This window comes from Poromitra crassiceps (genome assembly GCF_964638095.1).
Source record: "Poromitra crassiceps genome assembly, chromosome: 9".
Taxonomy (NCBI): Eukaryota; Metazoa; Chordata; class Actinopteri; order Beryciformes; family Melamphaidae; genus Poromitra; species Poromitra crassiceps.
The window spans coordinates 15,601,739-15,623,172 of NC_139630.1; the positions used below are offsets into that span (position 1 = coordinate 15,601,739).

The following is a 21,434-nucleotide window of genomic DNA, read 5'->3' on the forward strand; positions in this document are numbered from 1 at the left end:
TTCTTTCGCCTTGCTGACCAGACTGTGTCCACGGACCCGTCTCGCCGAGCTATGCAAGCGAACGCACCATTCCGCCGCTGCAATGCCGAGATGGCTACCGACGACTTGCACGAGCTGTGCATGTTCTGTCTGGGGCCTGAGCATGCTGAGCGCGCATTGGCGGACCCACACTTTTGCAGAAAGTGTGGTGCACTCCTCATGTCTGCGCACCGTCATCGGGCCGCTGCCGTCCAGGGGGAGAGGCCTTCCAGTGGCTTACCCGTCGTAGGCCAAGCTCCCGCTCGGGCCCCGGAGCGTGCCGCCTCCTGCCCGGCCGGGCTTGGAGTCCACGCCGCCTCTCAGGCGTCTCGCCCAATGCAGTGGGACGACTCCCTGGTGCCAGACGAGGCTGACGCGGGCAGCCTGGATTACGATCCGGTCTATGACCGTGAGGACCTCGTCGTGGTCCAACTGCCATGCCGGAAGGACCTCCTGTCGCAAGCGAAGGGAGAAGTACTCCACCCCGCCCCTTCCAGATGGAAGTTGGCGGTTTGGTCCCTGAACGGGAGCACTTGCTAGCTCAAGTGTTGCCCTTGAGCGTGGTGCACATGATCCAGAGCGCTAGGGCTACGTCCACGCGCTCTCAGTACGCTTACAAGTGGAGAGTCTTCTCCCGTTGGTGCGCGTATCGTAACGAGGATCCAGTGGGTTGTGGCATTCACCCCATCCTCTGTTTCCTGCAGAGCCTGTATGATGCGGGCCAGTCCCCTCAGTCCCTTAAGTTCTATGTAGAGGCCATATCGGCCTGTCACATGGAGATCGAAGGGAAACCGGTGGGGAGCCTCCTGTTGGTCTCCTGGTTTCTGAAACGGGCATGCAGGCTGCGGCCGCGGGTACACAATGTCTTCCCTAAGTGGGACTTGGTCAAGGTGTTGGAGGGTCCCGTTTGAGCCCTTGGAAACTGTGGACCTGAAGTTCCTGTCCCTGAAGACTGTGCTGTTGTTAGCCTTGTCTTCGGGCAAGAGGGTTGGCGACTTGATTGCCCTGTCGGTTCAGCAGTCTTGCTTGGTATTTGCTGATGACGAGCGAATGGTTACGCTTCGGCCTAACCCCGCCTACCAGCCTAAAAATATCACCGCCAGCTTCAGATCTATGGTCGTGAACCTGACTGCCTTTTGTCCCCCTCCTTTCAACTCGGACGAGGAGCGACCCTTGAACATGCTTTGTCCGGTGCGTGCAATCCTGGCCTACGTGGGCAGGACACGCACGCTGCGAACCTGTAACCAGTTGCTGGTTTGCTTTGGGCCACGGGCCCTGGGTGGAGCGCTGTCCAAGGAGCGCTTGTCACACTGGATAGTGGAGGCCATTGCTTTGGCATACTCTGCCACGGGGAAGGCTCCCCCAGAGGGTATTAAGACCCATTCCAGTCCTGGGTGTTGTTGTGTCGTGTGTCAGTGGAAGACACTTTTGTTAGGTTCTATAGCCTTGATGTGGCCAGCGCGCCCTTCGCGCACGCTGTTGTCAGCCGCCAGGCGGTAGTTCCTTAAGTCACTCTTATGCCTACAGATTGCCATGGGCTGAGGCCATGTGCTCCGTTGCCTGCCTCGGGTCTCAGGGTCGCACGAGTTACTCCCTTGCAGCGTGATTGGGTGGATAGATGGCATAGTGTGAGATTCCGAAGTTCGAAACGAAGTAAAACGAGGAATCTCACACATCTAGCCTCGCTGCTTCTTCAGAACAGTGGGCTGCTGGACGCTTGAGTGATGATTTGGCAGGGGCGCGGGCGTGACGTGTCGTCACGGGGCGGAGCGGGTGGCCGTGCCCATGCCATGGCCATTGACGCCCCCAGGCGTTATGGATGGTTTTATAGGGGTACATTTTGGGGGAAAATAGACGTCCAGTAGGGCGTTGCATGGAGGAACTTGGCATAGTGGGAAATTCCTGATTCTCACTCGTAAAACCTGGGTTGTAGGACAACCCCAAGGTTTCAATGTCATTGAAGCATTCAACATTTATCATAAACGTTAACATTAACGTACCATTACCACACCCGGCATTATTATTAGACGTGAGCCACATTAGCGCTAACAGGTAATGTAAGTAACCGGCTGTTAATTTGACAGGATACACAATTATTTGCGTCTGATAGCCTATTGTGTGACATTTCTCTTATAGTCCCAGATTGAAGCTGAGGAAAGTCATCCTGCAACAACTAGACCCGAACACTCAGCCTACGTATCATACAACAGATGAGTTAGACGAAATTAACTTGTTTGGACTACTACCAACAGTGTTTGAACAGCAACGAAAATATGCAAGTCACAAGAGAAAATAAACAGGGATGTAGTTAGCAGAGCATTTATGCATGGATTAGGTCCCTGTTTACACCGTGGAGAAACCTGGGTTCCAACCAAGCCCCAACCCCTCTCACTTTCCCCTGAAGTTGCGGAAGTGTTTGTTTAAGCTGTAATTCCTCAAATGGCCACTTGAGGCAGGACTCAGGAGTCCCGTTGTTCCTGTTAAAATGCTTAACTTTCTAACTGTAATTAAACATACTAGTGCAGTGCCCGTTCCCCCATGCACCACCCCGTGGGCGCTCCCCCCCCCCCCCCCCCCCGCACACACACTGCACTCTGTCAGCGCAAGTTTGAAGTCGATCCGACAAACGGTTCTCAAGATACGCGAAGGACAAACATATAGACAGTTCGGGAATAAGTCCAAATTGCATGAAATGCGGCACCGCACTCGATCGGGGTCCGAGCAGCGCACTCCCCAAGGTTGAAGTCACAATCGGACAAATGTTTCTCGAGATAAACTGCTTTTTGTGTTGCCAGTAGGTGGCGCTATGTCAAATTGCAAGATTTGCAAGAAATTCAGTGCAGCACTACTTCGAGTTCCCATGAGCACACTCCCCAAGTTTGAAGTCAATCGGATGAACGCTTCTCAAGATAAACCACTTTTTGTATTGCCAGTAGGTGGCGCTGTGCCGAATTGCACAAAATTCGGCACTGCTCTATGTCAGGTTTCCAGCAGCGCACTCTCCAAGTTTGAAGTTGATCAGGTGAATGGCTATCGAGATAAACCGCTTTTCTGTTGCCAGTAGGTGGTGCTATGCCAAATTTCATGGAATTCAGCTACCTGCACTCCGTTGAGTCCCCCTAAGCGCACTCCCAGAGTTTGAAGTTTGAAGTCCATCAGATGAATGGCTATGGAGATAAAGCACTTTTTGTGTTGCCAGTAGGGATGTCACGATACCAAAATTATGAGTTCGATACCGATACCTGCCTAAATATCTCGATACCGATACTGAAACGATACCACGGCAAAAAACTAAAACATCAGGAAAAGTAGTGGAATAAATAGAGTATATAATAATCCTGGGTTTAAGCTTCATTAACATTAAGTGCCAGATTTATGGTTAATTTAGTAATATATATTATTTTCACACATAAATGTAGGCTATTGAAATGTAGGCTTATTATGTGGTGTACCCCCCCCCCCCCAATACATGTAGGCTAGGTGTTTTTTACAATTAATTCGTATATCATTAATAATTGGGATTATTGTAAATATTAGGATAGGTGACATCAGATGACTGCTTACCATGTAAAAGCTTTAATAACACTGGCATTGAGAGCCATAGTGTTATTAAATATTGTACATGGTATGCAGTCATCTGATGTCCCCTCCCCTAAACGTTACATGTCATGACTTGCTCCTTCCTTGGCAGAGATCTGTGCTCCAGCACATTGCCTCGTGTTTTACTGTAAACGAGTAGGCTATTGTGACAAGCGAACTTTTTCAGTGAAACAAGTTCGCTTGTCACACAATACTCGTTGGACTTATTTGAGGGCATGTATGTTTATCGTTCACGTTCGCTAACCTGTCGGTCTTTAAACTCTTTGAACAGGTCGGGGTGCCTGTCGGCAAGATGTTTAGCCAGGTTCGATGTGTTTGATCCTTTCGCTTGCGTCACGTTGAAGCACCTTTTACACACTGGTTTGGATGTGTCCACGGGCTTGCCTTCGCTGTCGGCAACGTAAGCAAAATATTTCCATATTTCGCTTCGTGCATCTGCTTTTTCTACAAGCGTTGGTCGGCTTGCAAGACTAGAAGAAGCCGCTGCCATTTTCGCTGCGTCTGTCCTGTGTGTCGGGGTGCTGTAGTGAGGACTGAACGACTGTGGCCAGAGAGCGAGCAGAGGGAAGAGAGGAAAGTCGACACGCCCCCACATGAAGCAGACAGAGTCAGAGACGAGCTTTTTTTCACTTTTCACGAGTCACCATTGGTTCAAGGCAAGGCTGTGTTGCCTTCACGTGAGGTGGGAGACAGGCTCTCAACTGTAATGCCGCTGTGTCTCTCTCCTCCGCTAACAAACACCACGGTCGCACACTGACGCAACCCATGACATTTTTTTAAGTATCGGTACTAAATTAACGTGGTATAGTATCCTTTTTAACGGCAGGGAACCGCGGTACCATACTAATACCGGTATACCGTGCAACCCTAGTAGGGTTGCACGGTATACCGGTATTAGTATGGTAAGTATAGTATGGTAAACCACATTATTTCTTGCCAGTAGGTGGCGCTATGCCCATAGGGCACTGCACTGCACAATAGGGCACACTCCTAAAGTTTGAAGTCGATCCAACCGATGGCATGCAGCAGATGATGCTCATCTATAAGCAGTGGTGGAAATGGCCAGGTTTTACTCTGGGAACCCTTACACAGGATGGGGGTTCCCGAAAGTGGCGTGGCCCTAGAGGATATTATTTCTGAATGCGTGACTCATTATAGCCTACCATTATAGCCACGTAAAAATCTCACTGAGCTCTACTGATTATTTCCCCTTGATTTTATTCATGACAGACTTGATGACACATGAATATTAATGCTGCTTATTCAGCTTACAAATACATATTCTCCTACTATTCTTTGCTCCTTCATGCTGCCCACTCTCCGCTGCATTGCAAGACATTTTTTAATTGGAACCTGAGGATGGGATGCTGGCCCCCCTCATTCTCACAGCAATGTAAACACAGGGTCGTTAAAGTGATGACCCTGTGTTTACTCTCACTTAGTGTCAAGCTGGGGCTGCGGCTTAGGGCTTGAAGGAGCAGAACTGAAGGAGCAGAACTGAAGACAAATATTCAAATATCGAACATGTTTCGCGTCCGAATCGCATGGAAACAGGGGAACGCCCTCCGTCGGGTCGCCATCAGCGCCCCCCCCCCCCCCCCCCCCCCCGAGTTTCAAGTCGATCCGACCAACCGTTCTGGAGATACGCGAAGGACAGACAGACAGAGAGAGAGAGAGAGACAGACGATCCCGGAATTATAGTATAGATATGATATGACTCCGGATGAGCGCCGCGGAGCTCTCCAAGGTTTCCAAACTCTGTCTCTTCCCCCCCCCCCTCTCTCTTTCTCTGTCTCTCTCAAGCCGTTTTCACACATGCGTACAGGAACATTGGGCTGGGGTCATGACGTATAAACTGTGCTGCAAGGGGCCAGAGGCAGTCAGAAAAACAAACAAACATGGAGCCGGCGCCCACTCTTTTGATAATATTGCTGACGCGCTTTTTCCTCAAACGTAGACAGCGACGCAGACAAATTAAGGCGAAGATGGAAAGGGATATACTGTACCTGCGAACAGAAACAGATTCATGTTCGCATTCTTCTTCGCTAAACATCGTGCAGAATATGAAGATAGACTAAACCGGGGACAGATTATGACAGTGTTAAATACCTCTGCGCTGCTGCGTGAGACTAGAGCCGTCTGGAAGCGAGAGAGACCAGGAGGGAATTTATTTTGGGAAGATGCTCTGAACAATTTTGACGACGTGGAATGGAAGCGTCATTTTCTGTGTGCTGCCTGGTCCGCAAAGTCACATCTGCTCTAATGAAGAACCTCTACAAGCGCTTCATTTCCCTGCCGAAGGGGGAAAAGCTGCAGAAGACCCTGGATGGATTCACAGAACGAGGTTATCCCATGTGTGCAGGTGCCACCACTGATACAGGGAAATGACTGGACCCGTTTCACACTTATGTCCCCTATCACGGCATACCGGTCTTATCACAAGGTTAGAAGTGGTCAAATGTCCGCGATGACGGGGGCGCGCTTATACCGGAAAACAACTTTCACACATGAAGGCATTACACCGCTTTCTGGTAATTTCCCGGTATAAAGCGCATGTGTGAAAACGGCTTCACACACACAGACACACAGTGTCACAGCATGACAGTTGGACTGCCTCTGGATGCGTTGCGCCGCACGGCTGCTTCTTTCATGACGTTTAGGAGTTATTTCTGCTTCGTCGGCGTTACAAACTAATAGCTATTATCGGTCTTTCTTCAATTAATCCAAGGTCTTCAAAAGGAGGTAGCAGGTAGGCCTAGGCTACAGAAACAGTTCTTATTCGTTCCCATTTCTTTTGATTACCTCATGTGCTCTCAATTGGTCACGTTGCAGTAAAGTTGACAAATAGATCACAATGCATTAACAGAAAATCTGCAGTGAATTCATTTTGGACACTTCAAATAATAATTACAGCAAATAATCCTTTAAAGGTTTGTTTTAAGGACACTAACTCGCCTTGTCTGTGTGTACGTGGGTATGTGTTTGATTGAAAGACAGAGAGTCGAGAGTTCATGTCTTTAATAAAGGGTTAGTCTGTGTGTTTTACTGCTGTAAGTTATTTAATAATACTGCTTTGTCACGTTCTGGCCTGCCCCGCCTGCGCCCGCCTTATTTTCCTAATTTGCCAACCCAGACCAGCCCGCGGGACCCGGCGGGTTTTGGGTAGCCCTACGCATCACTAACGGCTACGTACCACGTTTCAAGTGTCTAGGTCAAACGGGGCAGCCGGGAGGACCGTTTAAGTTTGCATGTTATAGCGCCCCCCTGTGGCCGAAATTTGCACAAAACCGCTTGGAGACCGACTGGTGGGCTATGTGTGCCAAATTTGAAAACTTTTGACCCAACCGACACTGACCATTGACAATAGGGGAATAAGAATAAGAATCCGGACAAAAACAGATATTCCTTGCATTTGCTGTGAATACCTAACCAGGCCCTTCTCCTTTGAGAGAGAGCCTGCCAGCCTGGTGAGTGACGCGAGGTGAGGTGAATATTGGACAAAATTTTGAGTAGCAGCGAAATAACTGTTTTGGACAAATTAACTCATTGAGTGCCAGCCACTTCTGGAAAACGGATGCTCCCAGTGCCAGCCCTTTCAGAGCGTTTTCAGTGATAACTCAAGACCCACAGAATATTGTGTGATATTACTATGTAAACACCGAACACGCCCAAAGAACGATGAGACTCTCTTGTATCATCAGCAAAAAAAAGTTTATTGATATCATTTTCCGTTCTTTAGTTATCAGCAGGAGAAGATAGGTTGGTTTCACGAAAAACAGACGTTTCAAACTAGAAGCTGAGATAATGAGCCTTTTGTGAAATGAAGCATTTCAAGCACATCACTGACTCTGAAGCTAATATTTTCTGATGTAGTGACGTGGTGTAGTTGTGTGGTGCCCTGCGTGCCCCACCCCCCTCAACTGCAAACTCCTCCTCCGTGGGAGTGTCTCTGGTGGCTCTGCTCGAATCTCTGCTACCTGCGTCAGGCGACGAATCTCTGCATGCTGGAGCAGGGATAAACTCATCCCCACACTAACACACAGCTTGCATGCTGGAGCTGGGAGAAACTCACCCCCACACTAACACACAGCCTGCATGCCGGAGCTGGGAGAAACTCATCCCCACACTAACACACAGCCTAACGCACCCAGCGTCTATTTTCGGAGCGCTCCGCCGTTTTTGTGCGCCGGCTCCCAGCGCGACACCGAAAAGTCAAACCGGACTGCTTTTCTGGCGGCTGATCGTGTGGAGGGACTGTCGCAGCGGAGACGGAGGGGCTCAGTTGTGGGAGCGGATTGGCTGCTGTTCGCAGCTAACGTTGGCTCCAGCCAGAGCAATCTGTGCCGCTCTGGCTCCAGCATGCATCGGTTTCCCTTTCATCACGGTTTCTTTGCTGTTTTTCCTCGCCTTTCTCTAATCTGGAGAGCACTGTCGCCACCTAATGGGTCCGTAAAATAGCTTATACACCTTCAACATCCCCCATATTTTTACAGGAGATGCATCAGGCTTTGATCCACGTCCCACCGTCAAAAAACGCAATTGTCAAGACTTGTTCGCTCCCGAGAAACAAGACAATCTACGAAAAACCGAGAGGCTGCGTGGCACGCCTTCAAACAAAGTATGGGGGGCGAGCAACCACCTGCTTGGGCTCAAGAACTTTTAACGCAAGTTGCCAGCATAAAAGACTCTTTTGAACGTCGGTTTGACGACTTGAACAACTCAATAAAAGAGCTTAAAAAGGACACGCGGGCCATGGTGAACAGAGTGGGGAATACCGAAAAACGTATTGGGTCCCTGGAAGACAAACATGCAACTCAGCAAGCGGCCATTCAAGACGTTACAAAGGAGATAAAGAATTTAAAAGCTAAAGTCTCCTACTTGGAATCACACAGCAGACGAAACAATCTGCTCATCGTTGGCCTGAAGGAAGGCTTATTGGAGAACGAGGACCCTGGTAACGAGCTGGCAGCGATTTTGCGCTATGTCCTGGACCGGAGTGAAACAGACCCCGCACCAGAGGTAGAACGGCATCACAGGTCCTTTCGCCACCGCCCGGACCCGTCAGAGCCACCGAGGCCGTACATTGTTCGGATGCTGAGATGGAGCGACCGACAACTCATTTTGAGGGCTGCATTAAAGAAGAAGAAACTGGCATGGAAAGGCCAAACCTTCCATGTGTTTCAAGACCTCCCGCCTGAGATCCAACACAGACGCGCCGAGTATGGAGATATAAAAAAGAAGCTACGTGATGCGGGGCTTCGCTACGGATTGCTTTTCCCTGCTAGACTCATCGTGACAGTGGATGGCCAGAAACATATTTACACATCTCCTGAAGAAGCATCCAGGGATCTGACTACTCGCCTTCCATCTATTTTTGGATGAAGAAGTAGAGGTATGAAGAAAACGCATCAACAGTCAACTGAGTAGCCTATCATTTTTTCTTTTTTTTTCTTTTTTTTCTTCTCCCTTTTTTTTTTATATAGATGCTTAAAGAGGTGGACAACGAGCTGTGGTCTGGCTGTGAAATGCTTTGAATGGCTTAACGCCTGCTCCCTTTGGGTCATGGATAGAGGGAAAGAGTTTCTTTCTCTTCTTTTTTTTGTATGTGTGTTTTGCCCTATGGCATTGCTACGTGTGTATGTATATGTGTTTTTGTTTTGTTTTGTTTGTCAACCCATTTATGTTGGTACAGAATTTACAAGGATGAAACTGGAAAGGTCTATAATAAAAAATAATGGCATTAAATAATATCAATTTGATTAGCTGGAACGTGAAAGGGATCTCAAATAAAACAAAAAGATATAAAATTATTTCACATTTGAAATCCCTATCATGTGATCTGGCAATGCTCCAGGAAACCCATTTAAACGAAATAGAATCAGCTAAATTGAAACAAAGATGGGTGGGTCAGGTATTTTCAGCACCGGGCAGTCGTGCTTCTAGAGGGGTTAATATTTTGATAGCAAAGAGAATATCATTCAGACTTTCAAAACAAATAGTTGACAAAGAGGGTAGATATATCATTGTGTCAGGTTTCCTACAAAATGAAAAATGTACTTTAGTCAACGTGTATGGTCCTAACAATGGACAGAATATTTTTCTATCCAAACTGAATTTGGAGCTGGCAGAATTTGCAGATCATCCCATTCTGTTGGGCGGGGACCTTAACCTGGTTAGTGACGCCTCAGTTGATAGATCTGGTCACCCTCTCCCAACAGATGCAGTATTATCAAATGCTCTTAAAGAAATGACAAATTCACTTGCTTTATCCGATATCTGGCGTGTTGTTAATCCTGACACACGTGAATACACTTTTTACTCTCATGCTCACAATTCATACTCCAGGATTGATTATTTACTCTTTTCACAGTCATTGGTTGGTAATGTAATTGAATGCAAAATCCATAACATCATTATCTCAGATCATGCTCCCTTGTCAGTCCTCTTTACCCCTGCTGTAGTTAACAATAAAACTAAACAATGGAGGTTTAACAATTCTTTACTGAAAGACAGAGATTTTGTCTCTATGATAAATGAGAAAACTCAGGATTACATCAGTATCAATCTGGAATCAGTGCAGTCAGTCCAGACTGTATGGGAGGCCTTTAAGGCAACTTGTAGAGGCTGGATTATAAGCCACTCAACAGCCAGAAAAAGGGAAAAAATGGCAAGGAAGCAGGGCCTGATTACTGAACTTAAGACTCTAGAAACGAGGCATATGTCGGACCCTGATAATTTACAACTTAAAAATGATTTGTCAGTTATAAGAGCAGATTTACAAACGATTATACATGAGGAAAATGCATTTGCTCTTTTTCAATTACGTCGAAAATATTTTGAAACAGGTGATAAGGCTGGTAAGATGCTTGCTCTAAGACTGAAGCAACAAGAAAATTGCCAGTCAATTTCCAGTATAAAGGATGAAGATGGGTCTTTGGTCTGTGACCAAATCCAAATTAACCAAGCATTCACAAAGTTTTATAGCACATTGTATAAATCTGAATGTTGTTCGAATGAAAAGGAAATGGTAAACTTTTTTAGAGATATACATTTGCCAACCCTCTGTGAAGATGAAAGAGACTCATTAGAGACACCTATCCTGGAACCCGAAATAAAATCAGCCATTAAATCTCTTGCAACTGGTAAAACACCAGGAAATGATGGCTATACAATTGAATTCTATAAGTGTTTCCAGGATACTCTCACACCACTTCTTAAGTTGCTGTTTGATGATATAATAACTAATCAATCCATGCCACCAACCATGCGCCAGGCAACTATTTCACTAATTCCTAAACCAGGCAAGGATCATTTGCAAATGAGTAATTATAGACCCTTGAGTATTTTAAATAACGACTATAAATTGTTTGCAAAGATCCTTGCAAGACGAATGGAGGGGATTATGGGCTCTTTGGTGCATGTTGACCAGGCAGGCTTTATACAAGGGCGCCTGGCCTCAAATAATATGAGGAGGCTGCTGCACATCATGACCAGGGCGGGGGCTTCTCAGCATCCGGCGATAGCAGTATCGCTGGATGCTGAGAAAGCCTTCGATCGAGTGGAGTGGAAATATTTGTTCTATGCACTGTCTAGGTATGGATTTGGACCGGTTTTTATGAAATGGATAAAGGCACTCTACCAGGAACCAGTAGCAACAGTTAGAACTAATGGTGTGTTGTCTAGTCCGTTCCATCTTTATCGGTCTACGCGCCAAGGGTGTCCGGCATCACCATCAATTTTTATTCTTGCACTCGAACCGCTCGCTTGCGCTATACGGTCGCAGAAGGATATAACTGGTATTCCTGTTGGTGACTATGAATTCAAGGCCAGTCTGTTCGCCGATGACATATTATTAACATTAACAAATCCAAGATACTCTATCCCTCAAGTACTAAAACTTATTGATACATTTGGACACTTTTCTGGCTATAAAGTAAATTATAGTAAGAGTGAGGCTACCCCACTTAACCATCTAACTTTTAAATCACACTTGGGCACCACCCCATTTAATTGGTTGCCAAATGGCATGAAATACTTGGGAATTAAAATTCGATCACCCATTGAAAAAATGGTAGAGTTAAATGCTCCTGATCTCCTTAGGACGATTAGGGAAGACATCAAAAGATGGACAGTCCTGCCTCTATCCCTGTGGGGCAGAGCTGAAGTCATCAAAATGAATATGCTACCAAGGCTGGCCTTTCTTATGTCATCTATACCTCTTCAGTTTCCCCCTAGTTGGTTTAAAGAAATAAACAAATTATTCTCTGGTTTCCTATGGAGGGACAAAAAACCCAGGATTAGCTATAAAAAATTAATACAGCCACGAAGCAGTGGAGGAATAGGACTCCCAGATATCCACCAGTACTATATAGCATATAATTCAAGATACCCCTTGCAGTGGGCTTATAATGGTGCGAGACAGATTGGTGGGTGGGAATGGCTTGAGGAGAAAATCTTACAAGAACACAACAAGCTCTTAACTCTATCAATGTTATGGTACAATCCAAAGATCACTTTGAGAATGAATAACCCACTGTTTAAATTATCATGTGAAATGGTGAAAATATTGCAGAAACGTTTGACTTTTAGTGGAAATTCTCTACCATCATGTCCATTATGGAATAACCCTTTATTCATTGCGGGTGGTGAAACCCTTAAAAACAGTGTATGGCAGCAGCACAACATTAAACAAGTGGGGCAAGTGGTGAGTAATGGAGAAGTGGTCTCTTTTAGTCAATTGAAAACTGAATTTGGGCTGAAAGATTCTGAATTTTTAACATATTTGCAAATTAAATCTCTCGCAAAGTCACTACTCTCTAAGAATATGGATATTGGAAACAAGAGAGACCTGGAAGCTAAATTAATGAGGGCTGCTGTCGGGAAGGGCACAGTTTCAGCAGTATATAGGCTGCTGTGCTGCGCCATCCCTGACCGCAATCTTCTAAGTAAAACTCATTGGGAGCGTGACATGGGCTTCCCCATAACTACACCACAATGGGATGCAGCACTCAAAAATAGTACAAAAATATCTAACTGTGTTAGATATAAGATCATACAAATAAAGATAATTCACAGGGCTTATATTACACCCTGTATATTAAAGAAAATCGATCATACATTATCTAAACTGTGCTGGCATGGATGTGGAGTAGAGGGGACGCTCATGCACTTGTTGTGGAACTGCCCTCTTGTCAAACAGTATTGGTCCGACATTACTGTAACCTTGTCTGGTCTCCTTGGCTTTGATATTAAACCTTGTCCTGTAACCTGCATATTGGGGGTGAAGCTGTCTATTGAGCAACCAAAAATTGTCCATGATGTCATAACATCGGCCTTCCTTGCAGCTAAACGGATTATTCTAATGAATTGGAAACAACGGAAGCCAAACTGTTTCCATATGGAGACCTGGCGTAAAGACTTCATGGACTTGTTGTCAATGGAACAGGCAGCTCTACTCCTCCAAGAAGACAGGACTCAGGATCTTGATGGTCCCTGGAACTTTGTCAGAATCCTCACTGGAATTTCTTGAATAGACTTTGAATCGCTGAATCTTTGTTTATATTCTGTACACCCCCCCCTTTCCTATTGTCTTTGTCATGTCCTGTTTGTATTATGGAAAATAAAAAATTATAAAAAGAAAAAAAAAAACCCGCAATTGACGACTTTAGTCGTCATTGGCACTCTACGTTACTATTTGAATTGACGACTTTAGTCGTCATTGGCACTCAATGAGTTAAGACGTTTCTTAAAATCCTTATTTAAAGAGTTTTACTTGGACAAACCAAGCGATTCAGCTATACTCAGAATCACGAGAGACCATAGTACATTTAACTCGGACCAAAACTAATAAATAAGTAAGTAAATAAATAAATAAATTAGGGCTGTCAGCGTTAACGCGTTAATCCCGATGCGATTAAGGGCCGACCATAACGCGTTAATTGTTTTAATCACGCTAATCGCATGCTGCTATTTTGTCCCTTCGTCGCACCCGTACTTGTAGTCAAGCCGTTCGGTTTCCTGTCTCCTGCTTGTGCAGGCATGGAAGAGAACAACAGCAATACGCTTCTAAATGGCTCGTTTTACTTTGAAAAACTCCCCAAATCGCACAGTGGACAAGTCAAGAGCCGTAGTTTGCACCTTGTGTAAAACGGAATTAAAATATCACCGAAGTACATCGAGTTTGAGGCGAGCGATCACCTAAAAGTAGCTAGCGGCCAGCTAGCAGCCAGCTAGCTAGCGCGAGACTCATCACTCATTCTTCCTTCAGAGTCTCGGATGCGCGGGTCTTCTAACCACTGGGAGGTCGGCTCCAATGGCTTCATGCGATATACACATTATCAATACACGGTTTCCAATACCGAGCCATTATTCACATGGAAGTGCCAAAGTTTTTAGCTCAGGCACAGCCTTCTTCGGCTGTGTCATTTTGGGTTTCGACGGCTCCACAGCGAGTATGGGTTCTAGCGCCGGGAGTACATACATTACATTACATTACGTCAATTGGCAGACGCTTTTATCCAAAGCGACTTACAATAACACATTTTTGTCAGCGATAGAGCAATCAACTATGCAACACAGTCTATGACACCTACATCTTCTGAAGGAATAATCTAATTAAATGTAATATGTAATATCTAATTAAAAATGCTTTGAAATGCAAAATAATGGCATTTTAAACATGCGATACAAAGATGCGATTAATTGCGATTAACTATAGTTCATCGCAAGATTAATCGCGATGAATAAAATTAATCATTTGACAGCCCTAAAATAAATCCGAAATAAAGTCGAATCCAGGTGAGAGTGTGATTTCGGCAGTGTGTGAAGAGAAATGGGATGTTTAGTAAGTGACTAAATTTATTCGAGAAATTAAAAAATACACTACACCAACCAACAAGCATACAGTATAAAATAATTCATCTGAATATCACAATAAAGTCATTAAACGTATTTCCATTGTGGTCCTGAAACAACAAACAACAATATAGAACAATCGTAAAAAGAAAGAAAGAAAAAAAGAAAAAGAGATACAAACCAACACACAAGTGGAGTACTAAATGTCTGGCTCTCTTTGAGTTCACATGGTTCAGTTCTCATGTTGCTGTTTTTCTTCAATGGGTGTATAGAGAGCCGCAGGGATGACGTATTTTTGTAGGCAGAATGCGGAAGTCCCGAACTTCCTGGTTCTACACTGTTTCTGTCTATGGGATTTTTGAATGGGTTTTTGCCGCGATGCTTCAAATAAGGTCTCTGGGCAACGCAAGATTAATCAAACGCGAACCAGAGTTCCGTCGGATAATCTTCACACATGAGGACCCCTTTCATGAGTTTTGAAGCGTAAATGCGAGCCCTAGAAGTAAAATGCTCGAGCTAAGCTAATCCAGAACTACACACTGTCGCATAGGCTTCCACGTCACGTCAGCACTCAACCTGGACTGTTGTTGATGTGTGCACTGATTACCCCGGGCTGAACGGGGCTGAACCAGGTGAGGGAAAGAGAATTTCCGTGTTCGCCCTTTGAAGTGGTGACGTTATTGACGTATATATCCCCATCGACTCAAAAGTGTAGTCTCATTTAGCCGTTTGCTAGCTAGCCGTCCTTTTAACGGCAAGTAAAAGCTTCAAAACTCGTAAAAGTGGTCCTCCTGTGTGAAGATGATATTACTAAACACTGGTTCGCGTTTGATTAAGCCAGCGTTGCCCAGAGAGATTATTAGAAGCATCGCGCCAAAAACCCATTCAAAACTCCTATAGGCGAAAACTGTGAAGAACCAGGGCTGTTAGCATCGATGATTTCCGGACTCGTTACTGCGGCTCTCTATTGCATCCAGAAAATGTCACAGCTTCCATTGTTTGTCTTTGCAGAAGAAACACAGTACGGGAAACTAGGGGGCAGTGTTGTCCTCCGGCCAGTCTTGTCCTCTGGGACTGACCCCATCACCGCCATAGAGTGGAGACATGGAAACCTGTTGGCCATGCTGTGGTATGGAAAGGTGACAGATTCCTACAATCAATTCAAAGGTAAACACAGTGTGTCAGTTAAAGACCCATTATGTCACTCTTTTACCTGCTCTTTAATCATTTTGATGGTACAGTAAAGATTTATGGAGAATAGCGGCCCTGTCAATCCCACAGTGCCCTCCGAAGACCTGTTTTAACTAAGAATTAGGGCTATACAAATAAACTTGACTTGACTTGTTTCTGCACTATGGAATTTTGGTATCTGCATACTGGACAGTCACCCTTTCTCAATGTCAAGGATCCTTCCTCGGCAAGACTTGTCCTTATAGTCACTTCTTACCTCTGTAGGCAAGAGTCCTTCCTCACATTGGCAGAGGAAACTTTTGGAACAGGATAGGGAGTGTGCGATTGCATCATGGTCACAGGTGCTTTTAATAACATCATGGCATGGGCATTGCAAATTAGCTTAGGCTACAGATGCTGTGATACATGACATCAGACGTTTCTTGGTAAATGTTATAATGTTTGTCTGTCCAAATAAATTATAAAACAAACAAAAAAGAATAAAGGAAAAAGACCCAACTGGCAGCAATCATTTCATCATTCGTGTGCGTGGAATTGTGGATAATTCACGTGCGCCGAGTGTACACATGGGCATCCTCAAAATTCCTTGCTTCTGAGGACGCAGTCCTTTGTAGGATTCGGACATTGGAACAGAACTCCGGCGGGCTCTGATGACGTAACATCCTTGAAATCCAGCCATATGAGGATCCTCATTGACTTTGAGAAACGGTGTACGTCAAGTTGCCTGGAATTTGTAAGTTATTTTCTTGCACAGCTCCTAATGGGATGCCATATATATATACCGTATTTCCCCAAATAATAGCCCGGCAGCAAATACGCGCCGGACCCCTAATAGCCGCCGGGGGTCTGACCCCATTTTGCGTATTAAACGCCGGTCCGAGTAAACGCCGGGGCGATTATTTGCATTATCTTAAGGTAACCCCGAAATTACTACGTTGCTGACAGCACTTGAAGGCAACACCAGTGTTGCGCAATACATGAAACAGCATGGAGAAACACGTGAAAGAAAACGCTAATCGAGGGAGCTCAACTTACGCTACCAAAAGCAATGCAGGGAAATCGATGGCATGGAAGCATTTCCACGATGTTTGGATTATGTAATGAGTTCTGTTGACAACAGCTACCGCGGTCTTCACTTGAACTGAAGTCCCAGATGAGTTCAAGAGATAGGGGCTATTGGAAATAGACTCGTCAATGGTAAGACTGAAATTGTGTTATATTTATACCGATTACGTGCGTAATGATTGTGTGTGACTATGTTTAATCAGCACCCGCCGTGGTGTGTGTAGTGTTTTTGCAAGTTGTTGTAGTGTTGTGTTTGGGATGTGGCTATGTTCAGACTGGTCGTAGCCTATTTGCTGGTGTTGATAGAATTGCGTCGGTCAACGTCATGTTATTTGCAAGTGCATTGTTGCTGTGTGTGTGTGTGTGTGTGTGTGTGTGTGTGTGTGTGTGTGTAGTCTACAGGGTTAGGTAGGTATCCACGGCTGATTGCTGATTTTTGGTATCCTCCAAGGTGTGTTGGCTGACGGTGGCAGTTGATGGGAGTGAGGACCTTTGAACTAAAAAACATGCTGGACAGGAACTGTCACCGAAGAATGGCCTGGTGCCGCCTGGTTCTTTTAAACGCCTGGGGTCCAAGTCGATTTTGTGAAATAAAGGCCTGGGCTACTATTTGGGGAAATACGGTATATACAGTATATACAGTAGATATATGTAGATATATCTATATATATATGTAGATATATCTATATATATACTGTATATATTATATATATACGTATTTATATACATACACACATACACACATGCACGCAACCCCCCCCCCCCCCCCACACACACACACACACACACACACACACACACACACTCTGTTGAGATGCTAACCCTAACTATGTTGGTGCATATTTGAAGATCGTGGTGACCTAAACACTTCAACTGGAGAGCTGAGGATCAGAGGATTGACGAGAGAAGACAGTGGATTGTACAAAGCAGAGATCAACAACAAAGTCACCAGACAGACTCATCTCAGTGTCATCTGTAAGTTATTATTTTTGCAGTTTGGCCAGTTTCAAGTGGTGTTTTTTTCCGCTGAATTCACCAGTTGGTTTTAATCAAGCGGCAACCTTCATCTTGGAAAAAGCCAATGCAGAAGTGCAGATAATGTGGTTGAATGAATGGTCACTTGAGGCTTGCTCCAAAAGCAAATAAATCCCCTCATGTTAAAATACACTATACACAGGTTCGGCTTTGGGGGCGGGCCAGACCGGGCCAGGCCCGCCCGTTTCCTGTCTTTGCCCGGCCAGATATGTGTGTGTAAAAAAAGGAAAAAAAGACACTTGCACAGAAATCTTTAGAGAGATTTACATGCAACGTCAAAACCAAAAAATAAATATACTGTAACTGAATCTATTTTCTTCAGAGACGGCTTTCGAAAGCCAATAGTCTGCTCTTTCCAATGAAGTATAGCTCGTCTCTGAGAGATGAAAACTCACTCAGTACGCTGTCAAAGAACAGCAAAAAAGTTAACGTTTTACAGATACAACTACAAGTTATGTCTTACCTTTGCTGTATTCCAATCAAAAGTTGTGTTTGACTTCATAAAAATGCTACTAATTGCTACTCCTAATGACTCTTCATCATCTTGAAGCATTTTTTTTAACAGTCATCGTGTTTACAAAGCCATATGGAGGGTTTTACATGGAGTGGTCATCTTCCCAGAATACACAAGCTTTGGGTTCGCTCCACGGCATTTCCTGGAAAACTGTCTGGGATACATTCTTTCAGTTCACATCGATTCTATTGGCTCTGACGCTTCCATAGAGGTGTCAATCATCGAAATCGGCCAATGGGTTCCCGAGATATTCCTCTGTGTAATGTCCCAGGCTTTGCCTGCAATTTGAAGAAGCCCTTCTGATGCATTTCACACAGAGTAAAAATACAGATATAAGGCTTGAGGGTTATCCAAACCATAACGCATGTTAACTGAGTACCTATAGTGATATGTAAATAGGAGAAAAAAAGGTATTCTACCATAGAAAAGTCAAATGGCAGCCAGGATGGCCAAAATGTGCCCAGATCAGGTCCGCCTGGGCCTACATGTAGTAAATCATCTGTAAAATTGCTCTGGTTCACTTTCTAAGGATTTGCTTTGATAGCACTTCTTCTTTTTTCAGAAAATACCCTGTAGTTGTGGCAGTTCTGGCATGTCATTTTCGGCAGGTTAGCTGAAAAATAGGCTTAGGGATTAACAGGTTAATAGCAGATGACGTCATGATTTAGCAAGCCCGGATTGCAATGCGAGCTAGTCATTTAAAATTAGATATTCCCATCTCCACCTTCCTTTCAGCTCTGGCTGATGGACGGTCTCAGTTAGATGTATGGAGAGAGACTCAGGTTCCTGACACCTGACACCTCGTAAAAGCACATAACATAAACACCTTATGCTGCTGGTACAGCAGCACCACATTTTGGTGTTGGAATGTTGATAATATACGTATGTTTTTTTTTCTTCTTCCTGTGTCTGAGCTTGTTTTTTGTTCTTATGCTCTGAAAAATTGAAAAATAAAATATTGGTGGGGGGGGGGGAGCGAAAACCCCATTCTTTCCCAAGGTCCACCCCCCTTGTAGTGCCCCCCAAGCTAATTAAAAGCCCCCTCTGTAATTTGGGTCTGGAGCCAGGCCTGACTATACAGCAGAAATAAACATATTTACAGCTTGCGCGTTGAAAAAAATGCATCTAGGGATTTAAATATTACTATATTTAATTAATTATAACAGAACTAATCTTTTATTGTAATGCCTTGCTACAAATGGTAAACTAATTATGTGACTGCCTTCCTTTTACATGGCAACGGCGTTCTTGGGCCCTGAAAACGGAAAAAAGTGAAAACAGGTTCCAGAGTGGAATTCTTTGATATCTCCGCCTTTACTGTCGCCATGTAAAGTGGCAAAACGGAATTCAGGTGACGACACAGTCCCCCTTTGCCATGGAAGACAATGGTAGACAATAGGAGCATTCAACTAACCCAATACAGCCTTATGGCACAAGGGAATCGCATTGGCATTCAACAAATATGATAACGATTTGATAAAAACACATAATCTGCATTAAGTGCCCGCTACTAACGTCGTGCATATTAATTAATCACTCCCGCATTAGATAATTGAAGACCCTCAACTAACCAGATGCATCGATTTCTTCAAGTCCCAACTAAGTGCTGCAAATAAAACTTTTTATGGGCTTTACTGGGTTTTCATTAACTAGGGATCTCGCACGCTATGCGCGCTCGATTCCTAGGCTCGCCCGCTCTGCGGGCTCTCCCGTCCTGCAGCTCGCATTCGCAGCTCGGCACCTGCGCGGCCTTGCCCGTAACTCGGCTGTTGTGTGGCCAATGAGACCAGCATCACTGATGATGTCAGATTTATGTCATCACTGATGATGTCACAGTGGGATTTATGACATCGCAGTGGGACATTCACAGTCGGACAGAGAAACAGAGAAACAAACAGACAGAGCCCCAGCTCCCATTCGTATACTGATGACGATGATGATGGACCAATCTGGAGCAGTTAATTACCATTTGTGACTTCTGTGTCACTCTCATGTGGTAAATTCATTTAAAGTTTAATCGTATAAAGCTAAATGAATCCAGTTAGAAATGGACAGAATACAGGAAGCTAGGTGCTTTTACCTTCAAAATAAAAGCAGTAAATTATACTGTAACTGGGTAAATAAAAAACAGGACTCACTATGGGTTAAAATTGACTTTTAGTTGTCGGTGTTCTACGTGTTCTGTGTATTTTGGATCACACACACACAAAACATTTGCAACATGCATCAATAAGGCTATTAGTTTATTTAATTGCCATTATTGTGAAGGTTCTAACCAGAAGTTTCAATGTTATTCTGGCTCACTTGATGTTGCTCTGCGTTTTTTGCAGCTTCAGTTTGCACGCAAATCGTTATGACAAACGCTGTGTATAAACGTCAAATCAAAGGCGAGAACGCAATGACAGTTTGCCGTTTTATGCAGAGACTGTTGTCATCTAAACATGGCGTTATTTCCAATGCTGTGGTGTGGCACCCGATTGCAACCGCCTGCATCTCGCACAGGCAGCCATGACAGGCTTACAGTGTGGTACATTTACACTGTTTACGGTGTTCTGCTAAAGCTTTCTCCTTTTAACAACTTTCTCACTTTCCACACAGTTATTTGGCCTACACAGACCTGCTAGTTATTAGGCTACTTAGTTTTCTCCTCTCCCTCCCTCTCTCTCTCTCTCCATGCATTCTCCAACTCCAAGCAAGCGACTCTAGAAACTAGTATAAACACAACTACTCGTCCGTGGTGTCCAGAGCTGTCCATGTAGTGTAACGTTATACTTCCACTTGGGAGTATAGAGGAGTGGAACCCGCTGTAAGATCAAGGTCACAAAGTCATCTACATATCATGATGTTTAAACAATAGATTCCATCCCTATTATAATTGTAATCATGTTTAAATGGGTATGCTGATTTTAAAATGCACCATTTACGTATCATTGTTAGAGTAGCAGAATGTGCACTCTGCTTTTATCATCAGTATATAGACAGGTTTCCTGGGCACTTCCGGTTTGCTTCCGGACTCGGCCGCGATCGTGTCTGTCTCTTCCGGTGTTTGTGAATACAGAGAAGCAAAACGTACTACCGTAGTAGCCATAGCGACCGCCGAAAAAATGCAAACTTGGGATCATTCTGCGAGTCTCCTATCTAACGAAAGAGTGTCTAT

General features: G+C 44.7%; 1 protein-coding gene across 1 annotated transcript in view; it reads left to right on the forward strand.

The window, feature by feature from the left end:
- The window catches only part of LOC310782935 (NACHT, LRR and PYD domains-containing protein 3-like), a 130,465-nt gene that overhangs the window by 16,262 nt on the left and 92,769 nt on the right, over positions 1-21,434 (forward strand). Inside the window, exons 2-3 of the mRNA XM_083643724.1 lie at positions 15,484-15,639; positions 17,578-17,703. Coding sequence (XP_083499850.1) covers positions 15,484-15,639; positions 17,578-17,703 — 282 coding nt within the window. The remainder of the gene's footprint in view (positions 1-15,483; positions 15,640-17,577; positions 17,704-21,434) is intronic.